Below are 16,516 nucleotides of genomic sequence, written 5' to 3'. Positions count from 1 at the left end.
AATGGCACAATATATAATTTTTCACAATGATTTGTTTATTCTCTCATTTGCTAGAATGTAAATTGTATTATGCTGGGTCTTGTCCACTTATCTGTTTGCCTCTGTGGAGTGTCTGACTATATGACAGATGCTTAAATATTTCTTGAAAAATAGACTAACGTAGTGGAGTAGAGACAGGAAACAAATAATGAAAGGAACATAACCAGTGCTTAATAAATATTTGTTGAATGGACTAACAAATGGACTTAGAGATAGAAAACAAAAGTAATGAAAAAGTTGAAGTAAATAAAGGTTGCTCAGCCTTTTTGGAGGAAATAGGTTAATTTCTATTTTGAGTTATTAATTGAGTTATTTTGTGGAAATGTTCTTTCTGTGTTTATTTTTTGCACTTTAGTGCCATGAAAGATGAATATTGCCTACTAAAATTAAATATAGCATTGTATGCATTTGTTGTAGTAAATGTCCATATATAGGTCATGACAGAACTGCAAGAGGTCTGGGGGATTATTTTCAATAGTTCAGTTCTCTTATTTTATAGATTCTTTTAAAGACTAGTGCTGTGATCACATGACTTTATGTTTTCGAAGGGCAAACAGGATAACTGGTTAAAAGTCCTTATAAGAAAAGAGCTAAAATCATCTTTTAAGTTTCTCAGTTTTATCAAGAATGATCTTAAACAAGTATTAAATGATAGACATAATTAGATAAAACATGCCACGTAGCTGATACATTTTACTAATACTTTTTACAAATATTGCTTCCTCAGTGATGGCTCATGAAGCAATGGAATATGATCTTCAGGTGCAATTAGATCATGGTGCTGCAGATCAGCCTGCTCCTGCGGAAGTGGTCAGCAGCCAAGGGGGACCACCCCTGCTCCAGCCTCCTCATACTGAGGAGGTCAGCAGCCAGGAGGGACCACCCGTGTTGCATCCTATACTTGCTGAGGTGGTCAGCATCGAAGGAGGACCACCCCTGCTCCAACCCATTCCTGAGGAGGTGATCAACAGCCCAGAGAGAGTGCCGCTGCTTCCGCCTATTCCGCAGATATCTGTTGATCTGACAGAGGAAGTGGAGCTCTCAGGAACAGAGACTGTGGGGAACCTCAATCCAGGAGTTTTAGAGGAGTTTAGGCTGGAATCTGATGCTAACCGCACTCCCCAAGTGCCTTCATTGGATTCAATGAACAGCTTCATCAGTGGGCTGCAGAGACTTCATGGCATGCTGGAATTCCTGCGACCAACTTCAGACCGCAGTGTGGGGCCCGTGAGAGCGAGGAGGAATAGGAGGAGTTCTGCTTCACGGAGGGCAAGAGCAGGAGGGTCCCAGAGGACAAACAGTGCCAGGTAAATAGAAATGTAAATAGTGGGATTAGTACCTGATTGGGAATTATGAACTTTAGGCCCTGATGATAGCCCCAGTGCTGCCAGGAATTGGCATTGTGACTTGGCAAGTCGGGTAACCTTTCGGAACCCCCAGTACCTCATAAGTCAGATGAAAATGAAATTACTTGGTTTATTTACTTCACAAAGTAGTGGAGAGGATAAAGGTATACAGATAGGTTTTGAAAACTTGTTGGTAGTTTGTTAGCAGTGGTGTCTGCAGAGGCTGGCTTTTCTTTCGATCATTTGTCTCTTGTACATCAAATATATACATATATATATTTAACTTGCAAGTCCACTCCACTTGCCCAAGATTCATTGTTCATTGGCACTCCACTTAGTGGTACAGTAGATTTTGTAAGATGGGCAGGCTGGATTTAGAGAACCCTTGTGAAAAGTAGAGTGTGAATTAATATAGAACTTATCTGACTAAGTGGGAAACATTCTAGCCCTCCTCTCCTGAAACTGTGTTGTAGAGTTAAAAATAATTTTCTTCTATAGGTTTTGGTTTGAACTTGCCTCTTGAAGGGGTTAGCTGTCAAGTCTTGACAGTTATTATGAAGAATAACAGTTGTCTATATTTTAATCTGTTTTTTAACTTCTGCTTTATTTGAAATACTTAGTTCCACAGCTGGCTTTCTAAATGTCTTCATAATGTTGAAAGAAATTGAATTCAACCTTTTCATTTTAAATGTGAAAGAAACTTGGACCCTGAGAGAATGATCTATTCAGGGTCTCGGAGTTGACAGTACAGAGGAAGTTAGAGCTGATGTTGGAACCTGGATCTGACTGTTGTCTACAAAAGCAAATAAAGGAAGCTTCAATCAGATCCATTTCTCTAACACTGTGAAAATAATGAGAGGCTTCCATGGTGGTCCCGCGCCTAAGACTCTGCACTCCCAATGCAGGGGGCCTGGGATCAATCCCTGGTTAGAGAACTTAATCCCACATGTGGCAACTGATAGTTTGCATGCCACAACTAAGACCCGGCACAGCCAAACAAATAATAAAAAATAAATATTGAAAAGAATGAGATGGCACTAAATAGTGGTAGCTGGGCCATCTGTTATCTGTGTTTTACAAATGAGGAAGATGATGGGGTGATTTATGATTTGACTGAGATAACCCTGGACTTGGAATTGTGCCTTCTGATTTTGGATTTCAGCATCCTTTTCAATGGATCCTGCTGATTAGTGTATCAGGGCTGCTGTTACTGTGGCTGTAGTCTCTAATGCCTGGTCAGTGCTGGATGTGATCCATCAAGGGTGAGAAGAGCCTAGTTCTGTGTTGACAGGAGTTGCAAGTGCATGCTGCTCTGTTATTTTAAGGTGCCATTTACAATGATTTTCAAAGCAAAGTAGGATTTCATATATTTGTGTCATAGACGAAGGTACCTTGTAGTGCAATTTGGGGACCCTGTTGAAATAATAAGGGGGCTGAGAGTTGAGAGTGGTATCCTCAGGAACTGTGAAGAGGACTCTTAAATTGTCCTCAGGCTTGGTTGTTCATACATTGGGTGAGTGGGTGAGGGGATTGCACTTGGTTGGGGACATTAGTGTAATGAGTTCACAGGAGAATGACACTTATAAATCAGGTGCCAATTTACAGAGAAAATTAGAAACAGCACAGAGACCAGATTCTCTGGCATTGTCACCATGGTTCTCCTAGAGGATACTGACACACAGAAGCCAAACTCTATAATCAGAAAATTTCTTGATGTGTGTAGAATCTGTGCTCAGGGATTGAGCTACATAATTTAGATGTTAAATGATGTCAGTTTGTCTGTCTCCACAAAGAGAATAAACCTTCAAGGCAAAGCAACTGTGCAGAGAACATGGATTCTGGAGCCTGATAAATGAGACTTAAAATTTTTTGCTGTTAAATATTGTGTTGTAAATTAATTCCACACTAAATTCACAAAGAAGTCTGAGCTTTCCCAGGACTGATTTGCTTATACCTTCTGAGTATCCTGAAGTGAAATTCTCATTATGGTGTTTGGCGGCATTTACTCACCTGACACACTACCCCTGCACCAGCTATTGAGAGCCTGGGCCAAGGTGAGATGCTTTTGCCTCAGGCTCCACCACGTTGGGGAAACCTACCTAGTGGGGTATTTTCCCCAACTACTTCTCAATCAAGGTCACAAACTCCTTTCCTATTTCTTTGTTTGAGGCTGCTTGATTCTGACTGTCAGCGTCATCATTCATTCGTCAAATATTTGTAATATCACTCCACTATGTGAGAGACTGAACTTTTGCCTTGGAGATACATACATCTGAACAGGACAGATCAGGGTACCTGTTTTCATGGAGCTTATGGAATCTAGGACTACAGAGGGTAAGCAAGGGGCAAGAATTTATTCTACTGTTATTTAATCCAGAGATGATTAGTGCAGGAAAAGAAGAGGATTTCAAGACTATACTCCTAAGCACTATCTCCCAGTTGCTCTTCATAGTCCCCTCCTGACCTTGGAAATGCCTATTTGCTAATAAAAGCAATATTAATGAGTGATTTTAAAAAATTAATCACTTAATTTTTGCTGGTTTCTATATAGAATGCTATTGATAAGCATGTAATGATGGTGGTTTAGGCGCTAAGTCATGTCCGACTCTTAAGACCCCATGAACTGTAGCCTGCCAGGCTCCTTGCCCATGGGATTCTCGAAGCAAGAATACTGGAGTGGACTGCCATTTCCTTCTCCACAGGATCTTCCCGACCCAGGAATTGAACCTGGGTCTCCTGCATTGCAGCAGGCAGATTCTTTATCGACTGAGCTATAAGGGAAGCCCTATGCATATAATAGGTTAACTTTATTATATATTTTATTTAGTTCAAATGTTCTTAGGCAGTGCTGTGCTTATGTGCTTATCCTCATGAGTAGCTATAGTTGCTGTTCATGCATAGTTCTTAAAAATAAATTTGTAAACTTGCTTAGCATTTTCTTAAAAAAAAAAACCTGAGTGACATCAGTGCAAATGGCAGAATAAGGACCTCAGAAAAATCCTCTGTATCGAATCAATGAAACAACTGGCAACATTTATCAAAATCAACTTTTTCAGTATTCTGGAAATTATCCAGTGCTTGTAGCAGTTCAGTGAGTGAGTCTCAAAGAAAGCCAGTTGAGTCTCAGTAAGAACTGTGAGCTTTGTGGCATTCCCTATTCCCATTCTCTTCAGCTCCATCAGTTCAGTCGCTCAGTCGTGTCCGACTCTTTGAGACCCCATGAATCGCAGCATGCCAGGCCTCCCTGTCCATCACCAACTCCCAGAGTTCACTCAGATTCACGTCCATCGAGTCAGTGATGCCATCCAGCCATTTCATCCTCTGTCGTCCCCTTCTCCTCCTGCCCCCAGTCCCTCCCAGCAGCAGAGTCTTTTCCAATGAGTCAACTCTTCTCATGAGGTGGCCAAAGTACTGGAGTTTCACCTTTAGCATCATTCCTTCCAAAGAAATCCCAGGGCTGATCTCCTTTAGAATGGACTGGTTGGATCTCCTTGCAGTCCAAGGGACTCTCAAGAGTCTTCTCCAACACCACAGTTCAAAAGCATCAATTCTTCGGCGCTCAGCCTTCTTCACAGTCCAACTCTCACATCCATACATGAGCACAGGAAAAACCACAGCCTTGACTAGACGGACCTTAGTCGGCAAAGTAATGTCTCTGCTTTTGAATATGCTGTCTAGGTTGGTCATAACTTTCCTTCCAAGGAGTAAGCGTCTTTTAATTTCATGGCTGCAGTCACCATCTGCAGTGATTTTGGAGCCCCCCAAAATAAAGTCTGATACTGTTTCCACTGTTTCCCCATCTATTTCCCATGAAGTGATGGGACCAGATGCCATGATCTTCATTTTCTGATTGTTGAGCTTTAAACCAACCTTTTCACTCTCTTCTTTCATTTTCATCAAGAAGCTTTTTAGTTCCTCTTCAGTTTCTGCCATAAGGGTGGTGTCATCTGCATATCTGAGGTGATTGATATTTCTCCCAGCAATCTTGATTCCAGCTTGTGCTTCTTCCAGTCCAGTGTTTCCCATGATGTACTCTGCATAGAAGTTAAATAAGCAGGGTGACAATGTACAGCCTTGACGTACTCCTTTTCCTGTTTGGAACCAGTCTGTTGTTCCATGTCCAGTTCTAACTATTGCTTCCTGACCTGCATACAGATTTCTCAAGAGGCAGGTCAGGTGGTCTGTATTCCCATCTCTCTCAGAATCTTCCAGTTTACTGTGATCCACACAGTCAAAGGCTTTGGCATAGTCAGTAAAGCAGAAATAGATGTTTTTCTGGAACTCTTGCTTTTCCATGATCCAGCAGATGTTGGCTATTTGATCTCTGGTTCCTCTGCGTTTTCTAAATCCAGCTTGAACATCTGAAAGTTCACGGTTCACGTATTGCTGAAGCCTGGCTTGGAGAATTTTGAGTATTACTTTACCAGCATGTGAGATGAGTGCAATTGTGTAGTAGTTTGAGCATTCTTTGGCATTGCCTTTCTTTGGGATTGGAATGAAAACTGACCTTTTCCAGTCCTGTGGCCACTGCTGAGTTTTCCAAATTTGCTCGCATATTGAGTGCAGCACTTTCAAAGGATTTGAAGTAGCTCAACTGGAATTCCATCACCTCCCCTAGCTTTGTTCGTAGTGATTCTTCCTAAGGCCCACTTGACTTCACATTCCAGGATGTCTGGCTCTGGGTGAGTGATCACACCATCGTGATTATCCGGGTCGTGAAGATCTTTTTTGTTCAGTTCTTCTGTATATTCTTGCCACCTCTTCTTAATATCTTCTGCTTCTGTTAGGTCCATACCATTTCTGTCCTCTATCGAGCCCATCCTTGCATGAAATGTTCCCTTGATATCTCTAATTTTCTTGAAGAGATCTCTAGCCTTTCCCATTCTGTTCTTTTCCTCTATTTTTTTGCATTGATCGCTGAAGAAGGCTTTCTTATCTCTTTTTGCTATTCTTTGGAACTCTGCATTCAGATGCTTATATCTTTCCTTTTCTCTTTTGCTTTTTGCTTCTCTTCTTTTCACAGCTATTTGTAAGGTCTCCCCAGACAGCCATTTTGCTTTTTTGCCTTTCTTTTCCATGAGGATGGTCTTGATCCCTGTCTCCTGTACAGTGTCACGAACCTCATTCCATAGTTCCATGAGGCACTCTATCTATCAGATCTAGGCCCTTAAATCTATTTCTCAGCTCCATAGTAGTCTTGAAAACTGCCTGTAATCACAGAAAAGGGCAGTAGCCTAGAAGCAACTAGAGAGAGTAGAATGGAATTGGAGGTACTTTGAAACCTCAATGGCAAAGAAATCTTTTTTCACCTGTTCAGTGATTTCCTGGAAAATGCCACTTGAAAGGTTATTCTTGTCTTAGTCCTAAAAGCTTAAAGCCTATTCCCCAGGATCTGCCTGAGGCAGTGGATGGTCACTGGGGCAAACATTAGACTAATCAGAAAGCCTAAAAGGAAAAGCTGGGGGATGTGATCTTCATATGGGGTTTTAAAAAGTTCTGACATATTCTTGGGAATCTAAAAGGCCACATATATAGCGAGGGCTGTGTGCAGCTGTACCCGTGCTCAGGAAAGGCCTAAGAAGGCACTAAGGCAGTTAGCTCTCATCTCTGGCTGACCTTGAGGCTCTTCATAAGCAAGAAATGAAGTCTAAGGTAAAGTTGTCACCTGCCTGGCTGATTATTGATGATGTGCCCCAACACACACGTCAGATACCTCAGTGAAGACTGGGAGGCTTACTGATTCCAGGTGTTTAAGGAAATCTCTGTCTAGTCATGAACTGAGCACAAAGGTAAGCAACACGCATAGCAAAGAGTGCAAACTTTATAGAATTACTTCAGAAAGTCACTAAACAAACAGTAGCAACTATAACAAATAACAGCAACAAACCCTGGGAACGGTGAATTCTCATTTCCAGAGTTATCACATTATGCTTTATGAGATGTCCAATTTTCAAGAAAATATAAGACATGTAAAGTAAGTATAATCATTACACGGAAAAAAAAAATGTTTATGAAGAAACCAAAATGTTGAACTTACTAGATTATTTAAATATATTCAAAAAACTAAAGCAAAAGATAAAACACTGTGTCATCAGATAGACAATTTTAATAAAGAGACTGAAGTTATAAAAATGTACAAAGTAGAAATACTGGAGTTGACACATGTACTAAATGGAAAAAAAATCGCTGGAGAGCTCAACAGAAAGTTTGAGTGGGCAAAAGAGAGAACTTTAAACTTTTTTTTTTTTTAGCATTTTTAACTTGAAAAGAAAAATGGCTTAAAATGAGAGTTGAAACAATAATGACTGTAGCCAGACTTAATACCCCCAAAGACCTTGGTCTGAGTAGCTGCAGCAGCAGAATTCATGAGGCTGTATTTGATCAACAGGGCCATTTTTTATCTTGCCCACTCTCTTTTCAGCCCCCTAATATCAGCAGACAAATTGCTGAGTTAGTTTTCTCTCTCTTTCTTTTAATGTATTAATGAGTCATGTCTTTAAAAGATATTGACAAAAGAAGTACCAGTAAAGTAAGATTAGCTTTTAGCAGAAGGGTCAAGCTTCAGTGTGAGCTAGTGGAATAATTGAATGGAAAGAGCATATGTAGTCCAGTCAGCATCTGCCTGAATCTCTGTTCCTACTTGAACATTTAGTGGCCTGGTGATGCATTAAAATGACTAGGATTTACCTCCAGATTACTGTAGATTATTCTTGTAATTATAGTATGTTGTATTAGAATTCTGTTGTCTTTCTCCATGCATAGGTTGAGAGCACCGTTGGATGCTTTCTTTCAAGCGAGCAGGACCCAGCCTCATTCGTCAACCACCTCTTATGGTTCAGAGACTAGGAATCCTGTCTCTGATGACTTGCAGGTATCAGGTGGTTCTGATTCTGACAGTGACAGCTCCACAGAGTTTGAGGAGGGAGTTGCCCAGGCAGAGGAGCCTGAAGCTGTTGTTTTAGAAGGTGAGTATTCTTTATCCAGATTTCATTCACAAGGTCAACATCCGAAAAGCTTAGGCTCCAGAGGCTAGAAACTCTAGACTTGTGTTTTGATACTTTTCCTCTTCACTCTGGATGTCATAGATTACTGCTTTATAGTACAGAACTTACACTCAGTCAGTTCAGTCACTCAGTCCTGTCCGACTCCTTGTGACCCCATGGACTGTAGCGTGCCAGGCCTCCCTGTCCGTCACCAACTCCTGGAGTTTACTCAGACTCATGTCCGTTGAGTTGTTGATGCCATGAGCTTACACTGGCCATAACTATACAGAAAGAATTTTATCTGGCTTGCAATTTTATGTGATTTGTGACCCACTGAATTGGTCACTTTTTTCCAAGTCTGTGATAAGAGATATACAGGATGAGCCTACGGCATTTTATTGTGGTAGAAAGCAAAGCTTTATGTCGTACAGTTATGTCAGTAGGCATAGGTGTAACCTTGAAAGAGAACCTAGTGGCTTAGGGCACTTTGAACATTTTGGGGCAATTTGAGCATTAAAAAAGGTAATGAATGTATTCATAGGGTCTTAGATTGAAATAGCATCAGTGAATTCTTTTTTTTTTGGCTCCTTGATATGCGGGATCTAGTTCCCCAACCAGAGACTGAATCTGCTCTCCCTGCCATTTCTAATTGGTAGTGTTGCTGTAAAAGGGAAAGCTGTGGTGAGTTAGGCTCTGCTGCTAGCCTCATGTCTGACTTATATCGTCTTTTATATGTTACCTGTCCCGTCATTTCTGGAAACAACTTGACAGAGCACCTAGAAGACATCTCAACAGACCAAGAAGTTACATGTATTGGTGGAGAAGACACTCTCCCCAAACAGGTAATATGAACATCCTTTTAAATTTGCATTTACCTTTAAAAAGGAGACTGCAGGCTAAAATGGAAAACTCACAGACTTTGTAGGCAGGGGGTCCAGATGTTACTCATTATTTGTGTGACTGCTTACCCTTAGGTTTAAAAACAGAGGGTAGGGGAAGGTTTGAAAACTTGTCCTGCCCACCTAACAAGGTTATGTATCAGTTAAAATAGCAGATATGAATGCAGTTTATAAACTGTCTGGCAGAATGCTTGCTATGAGATAAACAGTTTTTATTTTTAAAAATAACATCACTGTCCTTAATATGAGACATATTTATATAAACTGTGGACCCTGCCAGTTCTGAAACATCACTGATTTACTTTTTGTATATTTCTGTTTTTATTTATTCTCTTCAGAAAAATTATGCTCATGTAAATTTACTTATATGTATACTTTTTTTCTTTATTGAAATATAGTTGACATACAATGTTAGTTTCAGGTGTGCTGCAAAGTGACTTGACATTTGCATTAATTATAAAGTGATCACCACAATAAATTTAGTAACCATTTGTCCCCATACAAACCTATAACAGTATTATTGACCACATTCCTTAGGCTATATGTTACATCCCCATGGTCTATTATTTTATAACTGGAAGTTCAGTTCAGTCACTTAGTTGTGTCCAACTCTTTGAGACCCCATGGACGGCAGCATGCCAGGCTTCCCTGTCCATCACAAACTCCCCACAGCTTGCTCAGACTTATGTCCATCAAGTTGTTGATGCCATCCAACCATCTCATCCTCTGTTGTGCCCTTCGCCTGCCTTTAATCTTTCCCAGCATCACGGGCTTTTCCAATGATGAGTTCTTCGCATCAGGTGGCCAATGTATCGGAGTTTCAGCTTCAACATCAATCCTTCCAATGAATATGCAGGACTGATTTCCTTTAGGATGGACTGCTTGAATCTCTTTGCAGTCCAAGGGACTCTCAAGAGTTTTCTCCAACACCATAGTTCAAAAGCATCAATTCTTCAGTGCTCAGCTTTATGGTCCAACTGTCACATCCATCCTTGACTGCTGGAAAAACTATAGCTTTGACTAGATGAACCTTTGTCAGCAAAATAATTCTTTCTACTTTTTAATATGCTCTCTAAGTTGGTCATAGCTTTTCTTCCACGGAGCAAGCATCTTTTAATTTCATGGCTGCTGTCACTATCTGCAGTGATTTTGGAGCCCAAGCTCATAAAGTCTGTCAGTTTCCATTGTTTCCCCATCTGTTTGCCGTGAAGTGATGGGACCATGTGCTATGATCTTAGTTTTCAGAATGTTGAGCTTTAAGCCAACTTTTTCACTCTTCCCTTTCACTTTCATCAAGAGGCTCTTTAGTTCTTCACTTTCTTCCATAAGGGCAGTGTCATCTGCATATCTGAGGTTATTGTTAATTCTCCCTGCAATCTTTATTCCAGCTTGTGATTCATCTAGCCCGGCATTTCTCATGGTGTACTCTGCATATAAGTTAAATAAGCAAGGTGACAGTATACAGTGTTGATGTACTCCTTTTCCTATTTGGAACCAGTCTGTTGTTCCATGTCCAGTTCTAACTGCTGCTTCCTGACCTGCATACAGGTTTCTAGGAGGTAGGTCAGGTGGTCTGATAGTCCCATCTCTCTCAGAATTTTCCACAGTTTATTGTGATCCACACAGTCAAAGGCTTTGGTATAGTCAATAAAACTGAAGTAGGTGTCTTTCTGGAACTCTTGCTTTTTCAATGATCCAGCGGATGTTGGCAATTTGATCTCTGGTTCCTCTGCCTTTTCTAAATCCGGCTTGAACATCTGAAGTTCTTGGTTCACTTACTGTTGAAGCCTGGCTTGGAGAATTTTGAGCATTACTTTGCTAGCGTGTGAGATGAGTGCAAGTTAGTACCTCTTAATCCCCTTCAACCGGTTTTGTCATACCACCCCCCGTCCCACTCCCTTCCCTTTGGCACTTACCCATTTGTTCTCTGTGTCTGTTAGCCTGCGGGGTTTTTGTTGTTTTATTTTTTAGATTCCATTTAAGTGAGATCATATGGTATTTGTCCATAATCCATACTGTTTCCTTAGTGGCTGCACCAGCTTATGTTCCTACCAACAGTTCACAAGTGTTTCCTTTTCTCCATATCCTTGCCAATGCTTGCTATGTGGTGTTGTTTTGACGATAGCCATTCTGACAGGTATAAGGTGGTATCTCTTTGTGGTTTTAATTTGCATGTCCGTGATAATTACATTCAGGTATTACCTAAATCAAATCCTTTATGACTGTACAGTGGAAGTGAGAAATAGATTTAAGGGACTAGATCCTACAGACACAGTGCCTGATGAACTATGGACGGAGGTTCATGACATTGTACAGGGAACAGGAATCAAGACCATCCCCAAGAAAAAGAAATGCAAAAAAGCAAAATGGCTGTCCAAGGAGGCCTTACAAATAGCTGTGAAAGGAAGGGAAGTGAAAAGGAAAGATACACCCATTTGAATGCAGAGTTCCAAAGAATAGCAAGGAGAGATAAGAAAGCCTTCTTCAGCACTCAATGCAAAAAAAATAGAGGAAAACAATAGAATGGGAAAGACTACAGATCTCTTCAAGAAAGTTTGAGATACCATGGGAACATTTCATGCAAAGATGGGCTTAATAAAGGACAGAAATGATATGGACCTAACAGAAGCAGAAGATATTAAGAAGAGGTGGCAAGAATATACAGAAGAACTGAACAAAAAAGATCTTCATGATCAAGATAATCACGATGGTGTGATCACTCACCTAGAGCCAGACATCCTGGAATGTGAAGTCAAGTGGGCCTTAGGAAGAATCACTACGAACAAAGCTAGTGGAGGTGATGGAATTCCAGTTGAGCTATTTCAAATCCTGAAAGATGATGCTGTGAAAGTGCTGCACTCAATATGCCAGCAAATTTGGAAAACTCAGCAGTGGCCACAGGACTGGAAACGGTCAGTTTCATTCCAATTCCAAAGAAAGGCAATGCCAAAGAATGCTCAAACTACTGCACAATTGCACTCATCTGACACGCTAGTAAAGTAATGCTCAAAATTCTCCAAGCCAGGCTTCAGCAATATGTGAACTGTGAACTTCCAGATGTTCAAGCTGGATTTAGAAAAGGCAGAGGAGCCAGAGATCAAATAGCCAACATCTGCTGGATCCTGGAAAAGGCAAGAGAGTTCCAGAAAAACATCTATTTCTGCTTTATTGACTATGCCAAAGCCTTTGACTGTGTGGATCACAAGAAACTGGAAAATTCTGAAAGAGATGGGAATGCCAGACCACCTGACCTTCCTCTTGAGAAATCTGTATGCAGGTCAGGAAGCAGCAGTTAGAACTGGACATGGAACAACAGACTGGTTCCTAATAGGAAAAGGAGTACATCAAAGCTGTATATTGTCACCCTGCTTATTTAACTTATATGCAGAGTACATCATGAGAAACGTTGGACTGGAGGAAGCACAAGCTGGAATCAAAGTTTCCAGGAGTAATATTAATAACCTCAGATATGCAGGTGATACCACCCTTATGGCAGAAAGTGAAGAACTAAAGAGCCTCTTGATGAAAGTGAAAGAGGAGAGTGAAAAAGTTGGCTTAAAGCTCAATATTCAGAAAACGAAGATCATGGCATCTGGTCCCATCACTTCATGGGAAATAGATGGGGAAATAGTGGCTGACTTTATTTTTCTGGGCTCCAAAATCACTGCAGATGGTGATTGCAGCCATGAAATTAAAAGACGCTTACTCCTTGGAAGGAAAGCTATTACCAACCTAGACAGCATATTGAAAAGCAGAGACATTACTTTGTCAACAAAGATCTGTCTAGTCAAGGCTATGGCTTTTCCAGTGGTCACGTATGGATGTGAGAATTGGACTATAAAGAAAACTGAGCGCCGAAGAATTGATGCTTTTGAACTGTGGTGTTGGAAAAGACTCTTGAGAGTCCCTTGGACTGCAAGGAGATCCAACCAGTCCATTCTAAAGGAGATCAGTCCTGGGTGTTCATTGGAAGGACTGATGTTGAAGCTGAAACTCCAATACTTTGGCCACCTGATGCAAAGAGCTGACTCATTTGAAGACTGTGATGCTGGGAAAGATTGAGTGCAGGAGGAGAAGGGGATGACAGAGGATGAGATGGTTGGATGGCATCACTGACTCATGGGTTTGGGTGAACTCTGGGAGTTGGTGATGGACAGGAAGGCCTGGCGTGCTGCAGTTCATGGGTCACAAAGAGTCAGACACGACTGAGCGACTGAACCGATCTAATAATTACTAATGTTGAACATCTTTTCTTTTTATTTTTCTCTTGGCCATCTGTTTGGCAAAATCTGTATTCCCGCCTTCTGACCATTTTTAATCAGGTTTCTTTGTTGTTGAGTTGTGTGAGCTCTTCATTTATTCTGGATATTAACCCCTTATCAGATATCTTTTGTTAATATCTTCTCCTATTTGGTAGGCTGCCTGTTCATTTTGTTGTTAGTTTCCTTTGCTGTGCAAAAGCTTTAAGTTTGATAGTCTTGTTTATTTTTGCTTCCTTCCCTTGCCTGAGGAGACATATTCAAAACAATATTGCTAGGACTACTGTCAAAGAGCTTTAGTGCCTGTGTTTTCTTCTACGAATTTTCTGGTTTCAGGTCTTATATTTAAATCTATAGTCCATTTCAAGGTTACTTTTGTATATGATGTGAGAAAGTAGTCCAGTGTTTGGCTGAGTCCCTTTGCTGTACACCTGAAACTATCACAATATTGGTATAAAATAGAAAAAGTGGTCCGGTTGTCCAGATTTCCCAACACCATTTATTGAAGAGACTGTCTTTCCCCGTCGTCTACTCTTGCCTCTTTTTTCGTAAATTAATGGCCCATGGAAGTGTGGGTTTGTCTTTGCACCCTCTGTTCTGTTCTGTGGTCTGTATGTCAGATCACATATGTGATCTGTGACATGTGGCTGTACCATACTGTTGTGATTACTGTAGCTTTGTAGTACAGATTGAAATCAGAGAGTGTGATATTTCCACCTTTGTTTTCTTTCTTGAGATTGCTTTGGCTGTTTCTAGTCTTTTGTTTTCATATAAATTTAAAATCATTTAGTCTAGTTCTATGAAAAATGCTGTTCATATTTGGCAGGGATTGCATTGCATCTGTAGATTGCCTTGGTGGGAGGATGATGATTTTAACAGTGTTAATTCTTCCAATCCAGTTCTTCCAACACGCATAATATGTTTTTCCAATTGTTTATGTCGTCTTCAGTTTCTTTCATCAGTGTCATAGTTTACAGAGTACAGGTCTTTTACCTCTTTGGTTAGATTTAATTCTAGTTTATTTTATTCTTTTTAACACAGTTCATAAATGAGATTATATTTCTCAATTTCTCTTTCTGATAGTCCATTGTTAGTGTGTAGAAATGCAACAGATTTCTGTAGATGAATTTTGTATCCTTCGACTTTACTGAATTCATTTAAATGCTCTATTTTAAAAGAGAGATTATATACTATCCTGTTCCAGAACTGGTTTCTTTTCCCCCTGACTTGTATCTTGGAGAGGTTTTTTTTTAAATTGTAAGACTAGGTGATTAAATGTGTGATTAATTGCTCAACTAATCTTGATTCTAGTCATGTCTTTTTTTTTTTTTTTTAATTTTGGCTGTGCTGGGTCTTCGTTGCAGCACGCAGGGCCTTCTTTAGTTGCAGCGCACAAGCTTCTCTTCTCTGCTCTGGAGTGTACAAGCTTAGTCATTGCAGTGCCTGGGCTTAGTTGCTCTGTGCCATGTGGAATCCTAGTTCCTTGACCAGGGATCAAACCCATGTCCCCTGCATTGGAACGCAGATTCCCAGTCACTAGACCACCAGGGAAGTTTCTCTTGGAGAGCTTTTTATTGTCAGTACATAAAATTGAAGGAAATGGCTACCCACTCCAGTATTCTTGCCTGGGAAGTCCCATGCACAGACAAGCCTGGTGGGCTACAGTCCATGGGGTCGCAAAGAGTCGGACATAACTTAGTGACTATCCAACATAAAATTGAATCTCATTCTTACTGGTAGTAACAGCTGCATAGTGTTTTTACATAGGAATACATTTTTAGTTAATTGTTCCCTTGCGTGTGCACTATTGTTGCTTCCTACTAAGATCATGCTGCACTGAGCATCTTTGCATTACTGTCTTGGCAAATACTTGTGGTTATATTCATGGGATATATTTCTTCCAGAGAGGTTGCTTTATCAAAGGGAGAATGTTTGTATTTTTAGTTTTGATAAATAATGCCAAGTTGCCCTCTGGAAAATTTGTGCCAGTTTCTACTTGGAACAGCAGTATGTAAGCATGCCCATTTCTTCCTCACCCTCAGTGCTTCATGTTACCAGACATTTTCTAATAGATGAAAAGAAGTAAAAACATAGTTTAATTTTTGTTTCTTTAACTATAGCTGAACACTTACTAACCATTTGTATTTTTGTGTGAGCTGTTTATATTCATTTCTCTTTTCCCTTGTATTTTTATCTTTATTCACATGAGCCAGATATTTTATAGTTACTTGAATTATGAACCTAATTTCAAATGTATAAAAGGCTTAATATTCCCTGTTGTTATTTAACTGGGTCACTTCTGCGTTTGTTTTGTTTTAATATCTTCGTAAATTAGCTCCTTTTTGTCATTTGAATGAAAAAAAATCAAGAATTTTGTGAGTTCGAAGGATAATAATAATATTTTCACGGTTTATATTATCTTTGACCAGATTGCATTCTGGAAAGAATAGGAAGTGATTCATGGGTGTTGGGTTTTTCTTTGGCATTTTTCAGTCGGGTTTGTTCATTTTTGTGTGAGTTGTTAATTTGTTAGTTTCATATCTTCAAGACAGATTTTGCATTTTCTCTAATTTGAATGTATTGTGGTTTCCATCCAGCAGTCTCCCCAGAAGTCTAACCCTTCTCTGACTCCTGCTTCTGTGGATGAGGAAGAAGGAGACACTTGCACAATCTGTCTGGAACAGTGGACCAATGCTGGGGATCACCGGCTCTCTGCATTGCGCTGTGGGCACCTCTTTGGGTACAAATGCATTTCAAAGTGGCTCAGAGGACAGACCCGAAAGTGTCCCCAGGTAGAGAGCGTGATTAAGAGCTGTGTATATGCACAGTCAACATGTTAAGTCAGGCGGATTCCTAGAACCACACTAATTGTGTCCTGTTGGGCTCCTTAGTGCAACAAGAAAGCCAAGCAAAGTGATATCGTTGTCCTTTATGCCCGGACCTTGAGAGCTTTGGACACTAGTGAGCAGGAGCTCATGAAGAGGTAGGTG

At 40.4% G+C, this 16,516-nt stretch overlaps 1 protein-coding gene across 2 annotated transcripts in view; it reads left to right on the top strand.

The window, feature by feature from the left end:
* Positions 1-16,516, top strand: part of RFWD3 (ring finger and WD repeat domain 3) — a 36,667-nt gene that overhangs the window by 3,771 nt on the left and 16,380 nt on the right. The window contains exons 2-6 of one of the 2 annotated variants that reach the window (XM_042231465.1): positions 767-1,346; positions 8,148-8,350; positions 9,140-9,210; positions 16,127-16,318; positions 16,418-16,509. In XM_042231465.1, the coding sequence (XP_042087399.1) occupies positions 769-1,346; positions 8,148-8,350; positions 9,140-9,210; positions 16,127-16,318; positions 16,418-16,509 (1,136 nt within the window). In that variant the 5' untranslated portion in view covers positions 767-768. Of the gene's footprint in view, positions 1-766; positions 1,347-8,147; positions 8,351-9,139; positions 9,211-16,123; positions 16,319-16,417; positions 16,510-16,516 lie in introns of both variants that reach the window. The other variant, XM_004015478.5, reaches the window with a different exon arrangement.

This window comes from Ovis aries, chromosome 14, assembly GCF_016772045.2.
Source record: "Ovis aries strain OAR_USU_Benz2616 breed Rambouillet chromosome 14, ARS-UI_Ramb_v3.0, whole genome shotgun sequence".
Classification (NCBI taxonomy): domain Eukaryota; kingdom Metazoa; phylum Chordata; class Mammalia; order Artiodactyla; family Bovidae; genus Ovis; species Ovis aries.
Note: the sequence above shows the minus strand (reverse complement) of the source record. Positions and strands in the feature narration are given on the sequence as shown.